The sequence below is a fragment of the Augochlora pura genome, chromosome 8 (genome assembly GCF_028453695.1).
Source record: "Augochlora pura isolate Apur16 chromosome 8, APUR_v2.2.1, whole genome shotgun sequence".
Lineage (NCBI taxonomy): Eukaryota > Metazoa > Arthropoda > Insecta > Hymenoptera > Halictidae > Augochlora > Augochlora pura.
This window is the reverse complement of record NC_135779.1, coordinates 11,379,222-11,396,276: the sequence shown is the minus strand read 5'-3', so window position 1 is coordinate 11,396,276 and position 17,055 is coordinate 11,379,222. Positions and strand designations below refer to the sequence as shown.

The following is a 17,055-nucleotide window of genomic DNA, read 5'->3' as shown; positions in this document are numbered from 1 at the left end:
GAAATTACATTCCGAACAACCCAATAGTACACGCGCTTTCTATCGGACTGTTTTCTGGAAACTTGATTTAGTAATCCACGGTGATTTACAATCTGGTACTAGTTGCACTATTAGAAATTCATGAACTTTTGAAGTCGGCTAATATTTCAGGTTATTGCTGCCTACGATTGAAAAGTGCATGTTGCAATACATGTTTGACGCGCGTCTTGTTTATCTACTGGTTGCTGCTTCACGTTTAGTATTTCAATCGTCATGATTCATTTACTTTAGTCGAGAAAGAAAGTTCACGAGTATAATTATTTAATATATACATATATATCAGGATAGTTTCCGCGCAAATTAAATGTTAAAAATAGTAAACCCCTTGCACTTGCCATTTTAACTCGAGAACCAAGATATTTCTTGCAACCTACATTACTTCAATTTTACATTTACATTTTACATTTTACATTTTACATTTTACATTTTACATTTTACATTTTACATTTCACATTTTACATTTTACATTTTACATTTATGTTAAATACATGGCGTTGGGATTATTGGTTTATAGAGAATTAGAACTTTTAACAATGTCGTAAATATAAAAAAATTTAGTATTATAAAAGTTCTTTTCAAATATAATGTAACTCATTTCCAATGGCGCTGTACAGTAGCCAGTCGAATGCAAAGGGTTAAAAATATTAAAAATATATTAAAATAGAAAAATAAAATATATAAATAAATTTTTTTATAAATAAAAATAACAAAGCGAAAAAGCTGTTCGTTTAGAAGTCCGCGTTTAAAAATGTTCTAACTAATAATAACAGTATAAAGATTATTCACAAAATATTTCAACAATACAACTTCACCTCTACAACGCCATAATTCTATCCGTAAATAATACTAACAATAATGATATATTAATTTCATCAACGGGAGAAATTTCCTGTGTTACGATAATCTGACAATATGTCGCACGAATAGTGCATCGAAAAAAAAAAGAGAAGAAGAGATAGAAGAAAAGTGACCGCGATAATTAAAGTGAGGATGAAAATAATACAGTACGAGATCGTTAAAGCAACAATAAAAACCTTAGAATAAATAAAAGGAGCAAGTTCAGGGAAGGAGGAATAATACAAATGATAATCGCGTTTAATTAAACGTGAATTAATATATTAATTTCCCATGACAGATGTCAGCTGGCCGATTAAGCCGTAGTATCTCCACGCATCCCGTCTCTTTTGCGAAAGACGAACGATCCCGCTACACCGAATTAAATACAGCAGAGATAACAACAGAACTAAACACCAATGAACCGTGCTAAATTTCTGCAGTCGATGCTATCTGTATCAAGCTAAACAGTTCCGCTGTGTCCTTCTGTGAAAGGGTTAGCACGCCGACAGCAGCGGTGCAGTGTGCGCATTCCCGTCGGTACATACGACCGGAATCGTTGGTGCCGCGATCCTCGAACCGGCGGGTCGCTAATTGTTATTCGATAATGACGCATCGATAACGAATGGTTTATCGGGAGGAAGAGTCGATTAACCCACTTTCTCGGGACCATCATCAGCGGGTGAGAACGCGCGATCCGGCCGCTGGTCGGAAGCGAGAATCGTGCGACTCGGACATCAGTGTTGGTTCGTGCGATAGTGAAAACTCGGGCCGCGAAATTAGCGGCGACTGCTTCGCGATGAGCCGCAAGAAGGTGTGGAACTCGATTATACGACGGAAAAAGAAGAACCACATGGACTTCGGCGGAAAAGAGGAGAGCGACTCGGGCAGCGCTTGTAAGTCGACGATATCGCGAGCTTTTGCTTCTGCTTAGCTGCTGCTTCAGCTTGATCGCCTGCATTGGGGGGTACAGTGATGCGCAAAAGTGAGCTCGCGTCGTTTGAACAATAGGAATGTAATCGTATTGAGAGAAAATGTTGACATTTATTCGTGATGAATATATTTCTCGAAAACAGCTGATAGACATTCCAGTCAAGTTCGGTAGGCTATAACTTTGCGAAAAATCATTGTAGGATTATGATTTTTGTTTTGAATTGAAGCTTGGAACCTTTGCTTTGAGATAGTGCTGCTGGATTTTTAATTTGATAGATCCTCGCCACTGTAAACTTTTAAATACAAGGTTACATGTGCAGTATTGAAAATGGACAAGTTTAATAAAATGCAATTTAAAAATTTCTTTTAGAATTTTAGTTTGTAGTTAAATAAAAGTTGGTTCTTCTAATTTAATTCAAAAAAAATAGAAATGTAGCTGCGATTTTTCTTCGCAAAGCTATAGCACTTTGAAGTAACCCTAGACTTTAGAGTAGATTACTAGACAGCGAGTGAAAATTTTTCGAAAATTACTGTTTCATTTATGTATTTATTTATATTATTTTTGTCTTATATTTATATAAATTATTTCTTCTTATTTGAGATTCTATTTTTTGCTGAACTTTAAGAGTTAACAGCCTGCTGAAATTTAAACTGCAAATAAAATTTTTATCATGCACACAAGTTATCGAAGCATAGAAAACTTGTTTAAATTTTCGTTATGAGTTAAAATCGAAAAGTTGGAAAACGTATTTTTATTGCATTTTGTAGTTATTCTAAACAATTGTAATTTTGACAATTATGCTTATTGCCCAGCGAAATAGTCAGCGTAAAATCTAAAAAGCATTCGAATCATACGATTGAATTTCAAAATATTCATCACCTTTTAAACGGCGTATACTCACTATTGCACATCACTGCAGGTGCATACCTCATGACGAAATTAAATGGTACTGTCGAAGTTGATTTTTGGATTTCGAGCTTGGTCGCTTGCATTGGTATATACGTAGGTGCACGCTCCATATCGAAATAAAATTGTACTGTCGAGGTTGATTTCTGATTTCGAGCTTGATTTCTGATTTCGAGCTTGATCGCTTGCATTGGGATATAAAATGCATACTCCGTGGCGAAGTAAAATTATACTGTCAAGGTTGATTTTTGATAACGGGACTAACCCTAGAACGACAACGTTCACTCCGAGCATCTTATCTGAGCACAGTTATTTATTTAGCGGATATATTACGTATGGTGTATCTTGGGTAAAGAAAACTGAAGTTGAACGAGTGAAATTATTTTTAACAAACTAATCGTGGATGAATATATACGGTGATTTCGCAATATTAAATAATGATAAACATTTTTTTGCGAAGTGGTCTAGAATAGATGATTGACTTGAAAAGCAAATTTATAATTGTATTGAAATCGCTGAGCTATTAGTTGATTAATAGTTGATTCAATGGTTCGTGCAATAGGGAATGTAATGGTTAATTTTGTAAATTATAATGTTGTAATAATTTTGTGAATGAATTATAATAATTAATGTTAGTTTTTATCTATCCCGCCAGTCATTAGTTGACAAAGTAAAACACCCAAATCGTAATATGTTGTAATATTTATTAATATAGGAAACGACCGTGGTACAAGACATGCAAAGTAACTGAAATAGTTTATGAAGTAATTGGCTTCACTAAAGTGCGCTCAAATGAATCATATTTCCGCGATACAGTTCTGTTGACACGTCACTTTCGCAAGAGTCGATGGAGTATCAGTAACATATTTACAGTCTGAAGTGTTACACTTCTAGATAATCGGACATACATATTAAGAAACGACCGTGGGACTAATTCAAAATGACAAATCCATTCGTAGCAAGAATTAAGAAAATATTATGTGTGATTTAAATTAGATGTAACATAGACGGTTTTCATTTTTGATTATACAGTGACAGAAATATTGAGTCTATTAAAATATAAAAGTACGAATAAAATACGATCGGTTGAATTAAATTAATACATCAAATTATTGTTGATTTATAAATAGACATCATAGAGAAATGAAAAATTATACATCGGAGAACTACAACAGAAAATAGGTGAATTCCTGTTAGTATGTATTATAATTAGTATAAGTGAGCGAAATAAAATAAGACAAAAAGATCGAACAAATCTAATAATACTGCCACATTCGTATCTTATTAAAATTATTAAGAGAAGAAATCGATTTTCTATGTTTCCTGTTTCTTTTAATTTAATGAGATTGCACATTTTCGTACAAGAATATCTATTTGTCTAATGATTTCACATTTTCGCGATTCGAAGTAACTTTTTTCTTAACATCTATCAAAATCGCTTCTCTCTCATTCAACACGAAAAGTTACTAACTAATAGACAGCTACGTATCCCTTTGATTTCGTTCTTGAATAGTTTGTATAAATTGAAAATATTTCAATACTAGATTCTTCTAATATTTTAATTTTATTTGATTCATATTTTATCAGCTTTGTCGGAAATGCACAAAGTTGGCGGTCCGCTAATTAACATTCTTAAAAGTTCTAAAACTTCCGAAAGGCTGAAATCCGCCAGATAACGAACATTTCCCGTGGACCGTGATATTAAAGAACATAAACAAGATATATGCCGGCGATAAACCGAAATGAAACACGAACAGAACTCGATTCGGCATCGACGAAAGCACGCGTGCATAATATCCGCGGTCTCTCTCTCTACTCATTAGCATTTCTATCTCGTTTCTACTTCATTTGTCATTTCGTTTATCGGGCGAAACTCTGGTCGCGTTCGCGCAACTTTCCGTGTTTGTTCCGCTTCTAAATCTCGCCCTGCCGGAGCGTTTCCTTCGGTACGAGACCGCTGGCATCGACGGGCTTCTTAATAACCGCACCGCGAGATATACGTAAATTACGCCGGTGCCCGGTATATTTGCGGAAATAGAAACCGCAGCGCCTGTTTGTCTCGCGTCATTGAGCCTCCTCCTGCTGTGTATCGCCGTGCCGCGCGTGTCTTCTCGCGTGATTGGCCAAGCAAACGGACGGCATTGTCACGGAAAGATTCAGCTTCGACGAAATTCGTTCGGGGGCCCGTGCGCGGTCGTCGTAACCGGAATTTCGATTCCTTGTATTCCTTTGATACCGGGGACGATAATAACGATTTCTGGTTGCGGTGGCGGGCGCACCGGGAACAGAGCGAGTTCGGCATGCGATACTGTAGGAGCTGTTTTATTATTTATCGTCGCGACCGATGACGGAACGTCTGACATTTAAGGAAAGATAAAGCTGAGTCGGTTTTGTCGCGCGATGGTATTTATTGTGCCTCGAGCGTCGGTGTTTTGTCGTGGTTTTTGGTATATTGGACTTTGATTTTTAATGAATTCTATATAAGAAGTAGGATATCTTCAAATTTATTTACGGTAACGTGCAATGATGTTCTCCACATGGGTTGTACATTATAAATTAAAGAAAATGAAAAATATATCAAAATTTTTATTTTTCTATATACAACGTTACCATAAGTATGTCGGATTTATTGGTATTAAATCTTAACTGTGTTATTTATGTGTGTCTATCTTTCGTGCTTATCTATTCAGTATTGATTTGATTTACGAGAGAAATGAGTTCTTTAAATGCAACACAGTGCATTTGCGAAATTTTAGAAAATACTGTTATACTGACTCATTGAAGTTATTCAAGAAAGAAATGTCTATGTAACTTTTATATCTCGCAATTGCTACAGACGATCTTGATTTTCTGTAAAATTTTGAGATAACGATTCATGATTTGAGATTAAGCTCGCCCTTTATTATAATACAGATAAATATTATTCAACAGTTAAAAGAATTATTTCACTGCATAGGATCAATAACAAAAGCATTTAGAACTCGAACACTGTCTTACCATTTAAAAATTCTAATTCGTCATAAGAATGAAGAACTGTTATTATAAATATATCCATATTATATTGAAGAATGTATTAAAAAATAATTAGAAAAATGTTCTGAATCGATAAGGAAGCAGCTTTATTTTAAAGCAGCGAATTAACTGTTGCAATTAAATATTGTGAACGCTAACATGCGAATCGCGATTCGCGAATAGCCTCGCGAAAGAGGTTCAAACGTCTTCGCAAGTATTACAACCGACATAATCGCTCCAGCTGTGCAAGTACCTAATTAAGAGGTCCCTCGGAATCCAAGAGCTCGTTCCGCGAGTCTAAGATTTTGATGGCGTTTCGAATCGCACCGTAAAGAGATAGTTTAGCAGCAGTATGTAGATATCGGTAGCGCTTTCATGGTGTCGCGGATCGCGCTAGAACGTCTAGGATCTAGAGATAGGAGCAAAACGGCGACCGGATGGGCGGCAACAGTCTCGATCTCCCAACGAAATACACTAACAATCGCGTCACCTAGTCAGCAAGATCGTCGGCAGGCAGATGGTCTGACGTAAGTGCCACGTGTTTGATGAAAGCATTTAATTGCCGGCCTGAACGCTGACTTGTAAGCGCGAGCGCGAGCCGATCGCCGTAATTAGCGTGGCCCCTCCACGAGCCTTTCAATACATAACGACGCGATGCACGTTCATAAACAAGAGGTGGATATCCCCATTACCGATCAAATAATGGCACGATTTTATTTGTGATTACTCCCCGCGTGCCGTGGCATGTTTACGGAGCCGACCGACCACTATGTCATCTGTTCTCGACCTCGAAAATTATTCAATTCTGGTCCTGGTCGGCAGGATTACAGAACGCGGAGAAAATCCAGTCTACGTATCTGTGTGTTTATATTTTGCTGCTTTGGAAATAAGGACAATTTAATATAATATATTCACTTTAATATAATATATTCAATTTAATATAATATATTCACTTTAATATAATATATTCAATTTAATATAATATATTCACTTCAATATAATATATTCAATTTAATATAATACATTCACTTTAATATAATATATTCAATTTAATATAATATATTCACTTTAATACAATATATTTAATTTAATATAATACATTCACTTTAATGTAATATATTCAATGTAATATAATATATTCAGAGAGCAGTGGATAATTATAGATTCAAACTAACTTTGATATTTTTAGTGATATTTAAGTGATAGCTTAACGAAACCTCGTATTTGTTTATTTCTATGTTAGAAATCATACACAATAGAAATTTATAAATTTAACTTGTTCCTCGGTTTTTGTATAAATATCGGTCAATATGTGAAAGTCGCTTTGTAGTTATAATTATTCAGGACGTTATTGGCAATCTCCTTCAGCTGAGACGCTCTGTATATTTAAAATGATTTTAGCACAATATTAGATCCTTGTATTCCTATATTAGAAATAATAGAAGATAAAAATACACATATGTTTTGTTGAATTTTTGTTTAGATATCGGCAACAAGGTAAAAGTTATTTCGAGTTGATACTGAACAATTTTACATTAAGAGTTGAAAATCGATACCTGTTTCAATACATTTTGGAAAACTTTTTCGAAAATTATTAACGATTGTCACACACGTGCGTATTATAATATGATAAGAGATGTTCTACCATAAATAATAATAACTTTGATTATTTTTTCACCACTTTCACCACTCTCAAATAACGAAACGATCGTGAAATAACCGCGGACGATGTGTGTTTACTGCTGCCTTTTATTTATATCGTTATATGAATCATTCTCACTTCCTTGGAATTAACTGCTTGAATAAATTTTCATCCTTTTACAGCGCCGTGTGGTTTTGAAATTCATATTCCTTGGACTTGTTCAATTTCATAAAATATATATTGTCGTATCTCTGTGTTCTTTTCGTGGTTGCTAATGACCTAGCAATTGACGCAATCTCGATAAACAAATAATTGCGAAAAGAGACTTTAATTCATCAATTCAATTACTTCCATAGGCATCAAAAATTGTTTAAATCACCGATCCAATTTTCCTCGCATTTTTATATCACCTTAACATAAATGTAACATAACCTTAGAATTACCTTAACCTTAAATATCATCCTTTTACGATGCTATGTGATTTTAAAATACATATTCTTTGGACTCGTTCAATTTCATAAAATATAGATTGCCGTATCTCTGTGTTCTTTTCGTGGTTGCTAATGACCCAGCAATTGACGCAATATCGATAAACAAATAATTGGAAAAAGAAACTTTAATTAACCAATCTCTTCCATAAGAGTTCCAACAATGTTATAGATAACCGTTCCAATTCTCCTCGCGTTTCTATGTCACCGTGCGCACGGAAAACTAGGCGATGGATCGGAAGAGAGTTTTTCGGGCGTGATGAAATTTTCATTTGCTCGGCGGTTCCTGCGCCGCGAATTTTTCGCGGTGTAACCGGGGATGTCGTTTTCACGGGTTAGAAGAAAAGGGGGGTGGATCGAGGTCCGGCGACATCTGCTGAAACATCGGACGAGAGCGGGAACGAATCGGGACGCGGGCGAGGAACAGCAATCAAAGCTCGTGTCTGTTGGACGGAGACGGGAGATGATAGGACAGAAGGCGGTTTCGAAGGGTTGGCTATCCGGGGCGAGAGAACGATGAGGAGGGGTGGGAGCGCCGCGAGAAACGCCGACAACGGAGGATTTTAATTGAAACGTGCGTACATTTAATTAAAAATCACTGTCGGCCCTGCTATTCCACTCTCAACCCGCTGTCCAACTGGGCCAGACTTTGGGGGATCGGTGCTCGTTTATACCGGGTGTCCCTCGCGGCAAGGTAAACAGATTATCGGGGGATTTCGAGCGCCATTGTTCCGCCGTACTTTCGGATTTATCTCGCTAATGGGGAAACATTTGGCGACTTTTTATATAACAGAAAATTGTGTATTAACTATGGGAGATATTTATAGTAAGAATTTTTTATACAAGTATAATTTTAAAATTATAAGAGAACACACGCGTTGTTACAAGAGAAATTGTCTACTAAACTGCAAATTATATAATAATAAAAATAAGTGTTTGCAACTCTAGGAAAGTAATTAAAGAAAGAATTTAATTTGAAGAAAAATGTTGTGCAGAATTGAATTATTTGTCTAGAGCGTAAAAATTTTATTCGTTTTAATGATGCAAAAATATTTTCTTGTATTTAATATCTATTAATATCTTATATTTAATATCTTTTATATTTTTAATATCGGCAACTTCTTTGCTTTATTAAATTTCGTTTTTCTCGATGCTACAAACAACATCGAAACATTCTGTATCACTTTTTCGTACAGTGACAGAAAACCGCAGTATTATTTGTTGGAACGAATACCGCGGCGCAACATTTGAACAAGTAGAACAATCGTATCGCAAACATTGCCTCGCTCTTTCAACATTTGCTTGATCAATAAAGCGTTTCAATATAAAAAATAAACATTACGAAATGCCGAATACATTTCAACAGTGATCAATGAGAATTTCCTTTCTTTATTTAACCCTTTGGCTACGGCAGACTTTGGCATGCACCGGTCTACGGTACGACACGAATTAAGTCGCGACGTCCGCTGAGTACGGCGAAGTTTTTCGTTTTTCTGAAGAAGTATATTAAAATATTCAATATACTGAATTCTATTACATTAAAACAATATTACTTGAAGTGAACATTAATTTTAAGCTTTTTCTACAATATTTAATCATCAAATTGAATAATAAATGGGCGAAACAGGCGAAATTTGATCTGGACGCCTTCTGGCGTCCACAGTGCTGGGATGACAACATGTTTCGGACGCCAATAGGCGCCGACAGTAGTCAAAGGGTTAATGAAGTAAGGTAAACGGCGTAGCGATTTGACATGGTCAGTGATCACGGATCAATTTATATTTTCATGAATATTAAGCTTTGTATTTATAATTAGACTATTACTTAAGCAGACTAGTGTTCGTCAAACATTTCTTTTTATGACAAAACCAATGGTGATTTAGGATATAGGATATATATTATGCAAAAAAATATTATATAGAATAGTCGAGAAATCATGTGTGTAATGTATTAATAATATTTTCTATTTATTCGGATTTAAAATTGTATTAACCTTTCCTGTTAATGATAATATACAATATTTTCACGCTTTCTGACCAAAGTTAGATCTTTTCATTCGATATTTTCATCGTACTTTAATATATGAATTAATCATAAATTTTCTATGTTCCACGTTTTACTTCATTTAAATATAATTAAACAACAGGTGCTTGCAGTAGCACGTCTAATCATTAGATGTTCAATAACTTAATCAATAATGATTAATTAAAGTTTTCAATGACTGAGCCACGCGTAGATTTCTATCCTATGACCAGGTCATCGAAAGGGTTGCACATTTTCTTGTAATTAAAGCGTTCACGCTATACGTTCAGATAAACTTACCCACAAATAAATGTAACTCTTATTAATCCGATAAGTGACTAACAAACGTTTACCTTAACTATCATACGATAGAACAAAAGCTTCCAGAACCGATTGTGTTTTCAGGCAAGAGTATCGCCGGTAACTTCGAAAGTTCTCACATTTCGCTACCGTTTCCGTTCCTTCCACAACGAAAGAAGTTGCGTCCGGCTCGACTAGTTGTTCTTTTTTTTGCGAATCGTTAATTGTCCCCGTGGGTCAGATCAAGTTCCAGAATTCTCAAGGTCGATAGGCGGTGGGGGGCGACGAGAGAAGAAGACAGCGACCCCATACACTGGACAGGGTACTTGTCGCTTTGGTAACTCAAGGAGACAATGCTGTGGCCCTGCGTAACGCGATCCTACGGTCCTGTACTTCGGTTACACGGGGTATAATTTAACCACCGGTATATACTGTTGCTTAATTGTGACTGCGACGCCGTGGCTTGCTCGCCTCGTACTCGATTAGACCCGTACGCGTTTGGCCAGTCCGCTTGAACCGGACTAATTACGCCAACCCGGGACAACTGTAAGGTGGTCGAGCCGCGGCTGGAATGAAAATTTGGTCCTGTCGATTTGATCGGCGACGTGTAACCCTTAAAAAAAAATCACTCAATCTTTTGCGTGTTAACTAGGTGATTTGTCGGTCGTCGACGACCTTATAAGCACAGCTTGTTCTTAAGAACTGTCGCGCAACGTTTCCACGGGCTGGCTTCGCTTGACACGTTTACTCGAAACACACCTTTACTGTTTATATAGTGAACTATATAGTAAACTTATATTTAATTTGATATAGTAAACTACGGATACGAAATCAAAATTGTATAAAATTGTTTAAACTATTTAGTGTCGCTATCTGGAGCCATGGCGAATGTTAGTCGGACATTTAGCGAATCTTTTTGTTTTGTTAGCCTTGCGAATGTACTGTTCGTTGCTGAAAAGATGGTATAGTTTCTGTCGATGGGCGAGGGAGTATCCCGTGCACGCTCGTAGTCCCTAATTGTCTATAAGCTCCTGAAATCCACTTCTATTAGTGAACAAGAACACCAATAAAGTAATCGACGCGAAGAGCAAGGGGAATCGGTCGCCTGCTTCGCCTAATCACGTCTCTCGTTCCGCACGTAACTTGGCCAATATTAACACTAGGTTTACAAAGCGCGTTAATATGACGCAATCTCAACTTCACGTACAAAAATTTGGAAATTAGGTTAGATTTCTTTCTTTTGAGAAAGAGACTGTAATTTATTTTCTACTTAGAAATGTTTGTTACTTCAATCTGAGTAACTCGGACATTTTTCTTTTATTGTTGAGTGTTGTTTATTCTGTTGAACTGATTTTGTATCAATTTATTTCGATCACTTAAGCAATTCATCGAAATTAACAGTAATATTTATTTTGTTAACACTTTGACTGCCATGTCAACCATGTATGGATAATTTTTAGTACGATGGTGACTGTGAGTCGAACATCTAAGCGAGTCTTTTTGTTGTATGAACATTTTGTGAATCTTAGAGTGTGTCGTCACGTGCATTACTGAATTTATGAGTTTTATTTTCTATTTTATATTAGGTATGTTCACACGTTGTGTTCTTGTATCAACGAAATTCATTTTCAAAAGTGAAACGAAGTTGTATATCTGCTTCTAATTATTTTAACATTAATTTTGCAACAACCTTCATAATATTCCACAATTAATAATCTCGATATTTATATTCTCAAACTTAAGCACAATATATAATTCAATATACAATTAAGAAAATATTACAATCTCACGAATTTACTTCCTATTGAAACATATCGAATGGATAATTTTAACCATTTATAAAATTGTAATCAGGTATGATAATGCGACTCTGTTCAATTGAGTTGAATCGATTTTCGATCTCTCGATTTCGAACGAAGCTCGAATTCGGAGACGTTTATCGTGTCGCGAATCTCCTTTTCCTGTTACAAGACGTACAATAATAACGAACGATTTTATGACTTCTCCCGTCAGCTGGGGTACAAGAGTAATGGCCGCTTTGTTTCGAACGGGGTTTCTTCTTCCGCTTCGCTCCTTTCTACGCGTCGCGACGTCTCTTTTGCTCGGCCGATCGTCTAACCTTTCTCGCTCGTTTCTCTCTCTCTCTCTCTCTTTCTCTCTCGACATCTGTCGTTTGCAAAAGGAAGTCTGGCCTGACGGCAGAGCTGCAGACGCCAAATGGCAACGAGATAATCGCGAAAGGGGTAAAGAAAGTCGTCTCGTCAAACTCTTCTGGTCGAACGGGAGGAACTTCGACGAGGTTTCACTCGGAAGACGATGCTTTTCGTTCCGACGACGCGGAGAAAGTGTGATACGGCGGAAACTATAAATCTTTTTAACGCGTACATTTGTTTTTTGGACTCGTTGTTTTATTCGTGACTTGGCAAAATATATGCAATATTACGAAATTTATATAACAATGTCTAATCAAATTAGGCGGATGTAAATTATCGAATGAGTCATGAAATAATTAAATTATAGAATTTCTTGTCGTACAAGAAATATAAAAGAAATTAATCTTACTTCCACATTAATTGCCATATGCTGTTAGTCACATTTTTACAACAAAATTCAGTGTAGCAACGGTACTGTATTGTCCGTTACGATATCGTTTGTCGGTCGTCGAACAGTAAACGATGTTATCATAATTACTACTCTTTCACTATATTTCCTTACAATAAAGCCGCATTCTGTTCTGAATTTTTCTAGAAACTGTTACACAGATGTCGAATTTTCACAATATCAAGGAACGGGATTTACACCACTTGTCAGCGAAGAGTCTGAAATGTCAGTCGGATCATTAAACGAACGAACGAACACTTCATTAATTTTAATCGTATCCTCGGCAGGAACGGTTACCGCATTTGTCGAGGCAGTTGAGCAACTTATACGAACCCGACGCGTCAACGATGCTCGTATGCAGCGGCTCTTTAAATTAAACGAATAAACGAATCAAGCGGTGGATATTGAAGTACCTCGTCCCGCTGGACATCAAATTATCCCGATCGGGTCGTATTATTAATGGCTTCGATTCTAGGAAGGGAACGCTCGCTCCGAGCGTTGTTGCGTCGCGTTGCCAACAGAGGAGGAATCGTCTTATCGGACAGTGGGATAGGTCCATCTTGCTCCTCCTACGTTGTCGCATGACTCAACCTCCTTGTACGGCCGACAGGAATACGTCGTTCGCAGGAAGTGCATCGTAGTTACAATGTTGATGGTCTTTCCTCATTACGTGCCGCGCCTTTGTTCGCCCATTTTCTTCGGCTCCCCGCCCTGCGACCAATCGAACGATTCTCTTTAAACGCGCTCTCGTCGTCCGTCGCAGCTCGAATCGATCGACTTTGATTTAGTGACGTTCGATTCCCTTTAATGGATCGATCACGAATCGAATCTTGAGAATCGATTCTTTGAAAAAATTGAAATCAACGATGTGATTTTACTGGAACTGATCGGTACTTGTTGGTTTTAATTTATACATTCGAAGTTGTAAGATATTATAGCTTTTGTAATAGTCTTGTAATTAAAATAATGGGTATTGATAATTAATTTTATTGTGCAAGTGCATAAATCACCTGTAATTGTAGAACATTTTATATTTTTTATTGTACAGTATTGCGTTTGATAAAATTAAGTTGAACTTGAAAAATGGTTTTCGATTTTCAGGGAAAATTTTCTTTGGAAAATTGATTAAAAGAATAGATTTTCCGGCCGAAAGAATGATTTCTAACGTTTGCACTATGAATTATGGATACTATTTCTGTTACAATAAATGTAATCATTTAATTCTCTGAAATTTCCATTTTGTTTGAATTTTATTTTCATTATCAAGGATTTCTCAAATTTAACTAGTGTTACAGAATCACTTGATAGAATCAATTTTGCTTTTCTTGAAAGAAATTTGTGTCTACATGTTTGAAAAATTTTAAATAGATATCGCAAGAGACAACTTATTGTATACTTTACTTTGTAAAGTGATTAAATGTATTTAAATAGTCATACGTAATGTTAAATTTATTATTGATCTATGTCTGTTGAACAGTCTCAATAAAACGCAATATCGACAATTTTTCAGAAAGGAATTAATGCATTGTGATCATAGTTGCATACAAAAATGCAATTTCTCAACGTTCAATATATCATTCACTAAAAAGAGAGTTTTTATTGCAGCATGAACTATTTCCACTAAAAAATAAATTATTTTCACTCCTAAGTAAAATATCAACTTAAAAAAAACAGCTCAATTCTCAATTAAAAATCTGATGGTCTCGTGAAGATGACAAGATAAATATTAAGACTGTAATTGCCGTTATGGTTTTGGATTTTCAGTATAAAATTACGAACTAGTTTAACGAATTAATTATAACATTTCAACAATAAGATTTCAGTTACAATATTATAATATTTTCTTAGAATCAGTTTACGAAGGATACAAATAAAGAGACGAAAAAGCGAAAAGAAAATTTTCTAAAAATTTAAATAAAGACATCCTTAAATATAGATTCTTTTAAATAATAAATTGTGCGACAGAATACTCGGCTGTTTCGTGTTGACACGATTAGAAGATTATTCGTATTATCGAGTATCACGCAGACGGAGGTTAATGGAACTTGGGGAACTAGATCGCGCACGAAAGTTTCCGCGCTGGATAAATTATGGAAATGCAATATCGCGAGTTAGGCGACTGAATAGGAGTAAAAGGGTGTCGGGAAGTTTCGATGCGGATGTTTAGCGTGTTACGGTGGAACGGCGGGGAACGTGTCGAGCCGATTGAACCTCTAGCAACGAATTCAATGAATTACGTCGGCGCCGAAAGACGAGACTTTATCCCGTCCCGTGGGAAAATCTAGTATCGGTAATTGTAATGCGCCACGCGTCGAATTTCGGGTACAGCTTTCGGGAGATAATGCTGCTTTACTGTGCATGGAATTTTGATGCTGCTTTGACATGGAGATTCGGAGAATTGTAGCGACGCGACGTTGCAGCGACCTCGATTTGTCGGGACTATTCTGTGTCAGAATAAAATTGACTCTGCTTCATACTGATTGACTAATTGACTTTTCGAGTCAACCTTTACGATTCTCCAAATTTTGCAATTTTATTTTTTAAATTACCTTAGTTTAAAACCTAACTTGGTATATGAAAACATTGACATTTTTAATGAAAGGACATAAGTTATATTTGACATTTAATATTTAAATTTATTTATTTAATTTATTATCTAAATTCATTATTTACTCGTAGAATCAAACTTGTGATATTGATAGACACTCCGCTATTATCTTGTGCATTGCGCTATTATTTTAGTCTAAAGTTTACTATTATTATATTTATCAGAATCATTAATCAAATCGTAATTAATTTATCCATTCGGAAGCTCGAATGTCATTAGCAGTTCAGCAACAAAATTACGATATAATTTATTTACTCAAAATGTTGAGTACCGCATTAGTAGATCGACAATAGAATTTTTACACGAGAGAAACTGTGATATCTGATTGAAATAATTCAGCAAAATAATTGTCGCGCAATTAATTTGTCTGCGAGAGAACTTAAGCGCCGAATTAGTACCCAGAGAAGAGGTTTACCGGAGTGGTCCGATCAGAATCTAAATTCGTGCCGCGGATAGATAATGAGACGAAAATCGCAGCAATTTGAACAGGATTTCCTGTTTTGTCGAACGAGGAACAATGGCGGGCCGCGGACGACGGCGGGATGGGACCCGGCGTAAAAATGACAGTCACCTATCGCGTATCTGGCGGAATTGATTAGAAGCAGCAACCCCGACGTGCCAGAAGATGGAAGATAAATGGTTACGCATTCCCGAAACCGCTTTCTAATCGCGGACACACGGCGGTGCAACGGAAGACACAGAAACCGTGAATTACAATGCAAAGTCGGCACTGTTTCCCATTGTACGATGCAAATGGAAGTAACTGTAATGCGATGAGAATGGGCGTGAATTCAATCGGAGTGACTCGCTGCAATTATTGTTGTGGAAATGAATGGACCGCGGCGTGTGTGAGTCGGTGCATGTGCACGCCGTCGATGCAGACAGCCCTGCTCGCAACATGATGCAGATAGGCTCACGGACGTATTTCCGCGTTTTGTGGCTGATATCTGCGATTGCCGCAGCGGTTCTCAATTTAAGATGTTGCGTTTAGCCAGCTGGAAAAATTTATTTGACGGAAATATGATTGGGGTGAATGATCCCTTTGTTGATCACGATTCTCTGGGCATGAAACTTATCCTCGTCGATTACAACGAAAACGAGACAAATAGAAATGTCCTTGTTTGCTTAATAATGTCAGCGAGTTGAAAATAATGGATGGATTTAAATTATTTTAATATTTTCATTGGTTGAAACTTGACTTAGCTATTTTTATTAAAATTGTATAAAATTGTATAAAATGTGCGGTCTATGGGACTCTTTGTATAAAATAAAAATTGTTTGCATCAATTGGAGAATGTAGAGGCTTTATGAAATTCATTTATTATCGTAATGATTTTATTAATATGAAAATTATGTAACGATGTGCGTTAGTACTTCGAATATCTTCATTGTTTCGTATTTTGTTATTAATTTGATATTAATTACTGATGACAATAAGGTGTCTGTTTCATTTGTCCAATTAAAGTGAACTTTTAGATTAATAGAATAGTAGGTTATCATTTATCATTATTAAATTTATTATTCGTACATTAATATATATTACCAAAGTAGATAGACTTCAAATTCAGTAGTTATAATTTAAAATATTACAAAAATTCAAAGAATTCAAAAATGTCATTTAAATCTACTAAAATAATAAAAGAAAAAGTGTACTCGTTATTTAGTAAAT

The 17,055-nt window shown here is 36.0% G+C and overlaps 1 protein-coding gene across 6 annotated transcripts in view; it reads left to right on the top strand.

The window, feature by feature from the left end:
• The window catches only part of Raskol (Ras GTPase-activating protein raskol), a 335,723-nt gene that overhangs the window by 23,368 nt on the left and 295,300 nt on the right, over positions 1–17,055 (top strand). For 2 of the 6 annotated variants that reach the window (XM_078189689.1, XM_078189688.1), the window contains exon 2: positions 1,175–1,769. The exons of 1 other annotated variant lie outside the window; for it this stretch is intronic. In XM_078189689.1, the coding sequence (XP_078045815.1) occupies positions 1,499–1,769 (271 nt within the window). In that variant the 5' untranslated portion in view covers positions 1,175–1,498. Of the gene's footprint in view, positions 1–440; positions 1,770–17,055 lie in introns of those variants that run through there. 3 more of the 6 variants (XM_078189687.1, XM_078189690.1, XM_078189691.1) reach the window with 3 other exon arrangements.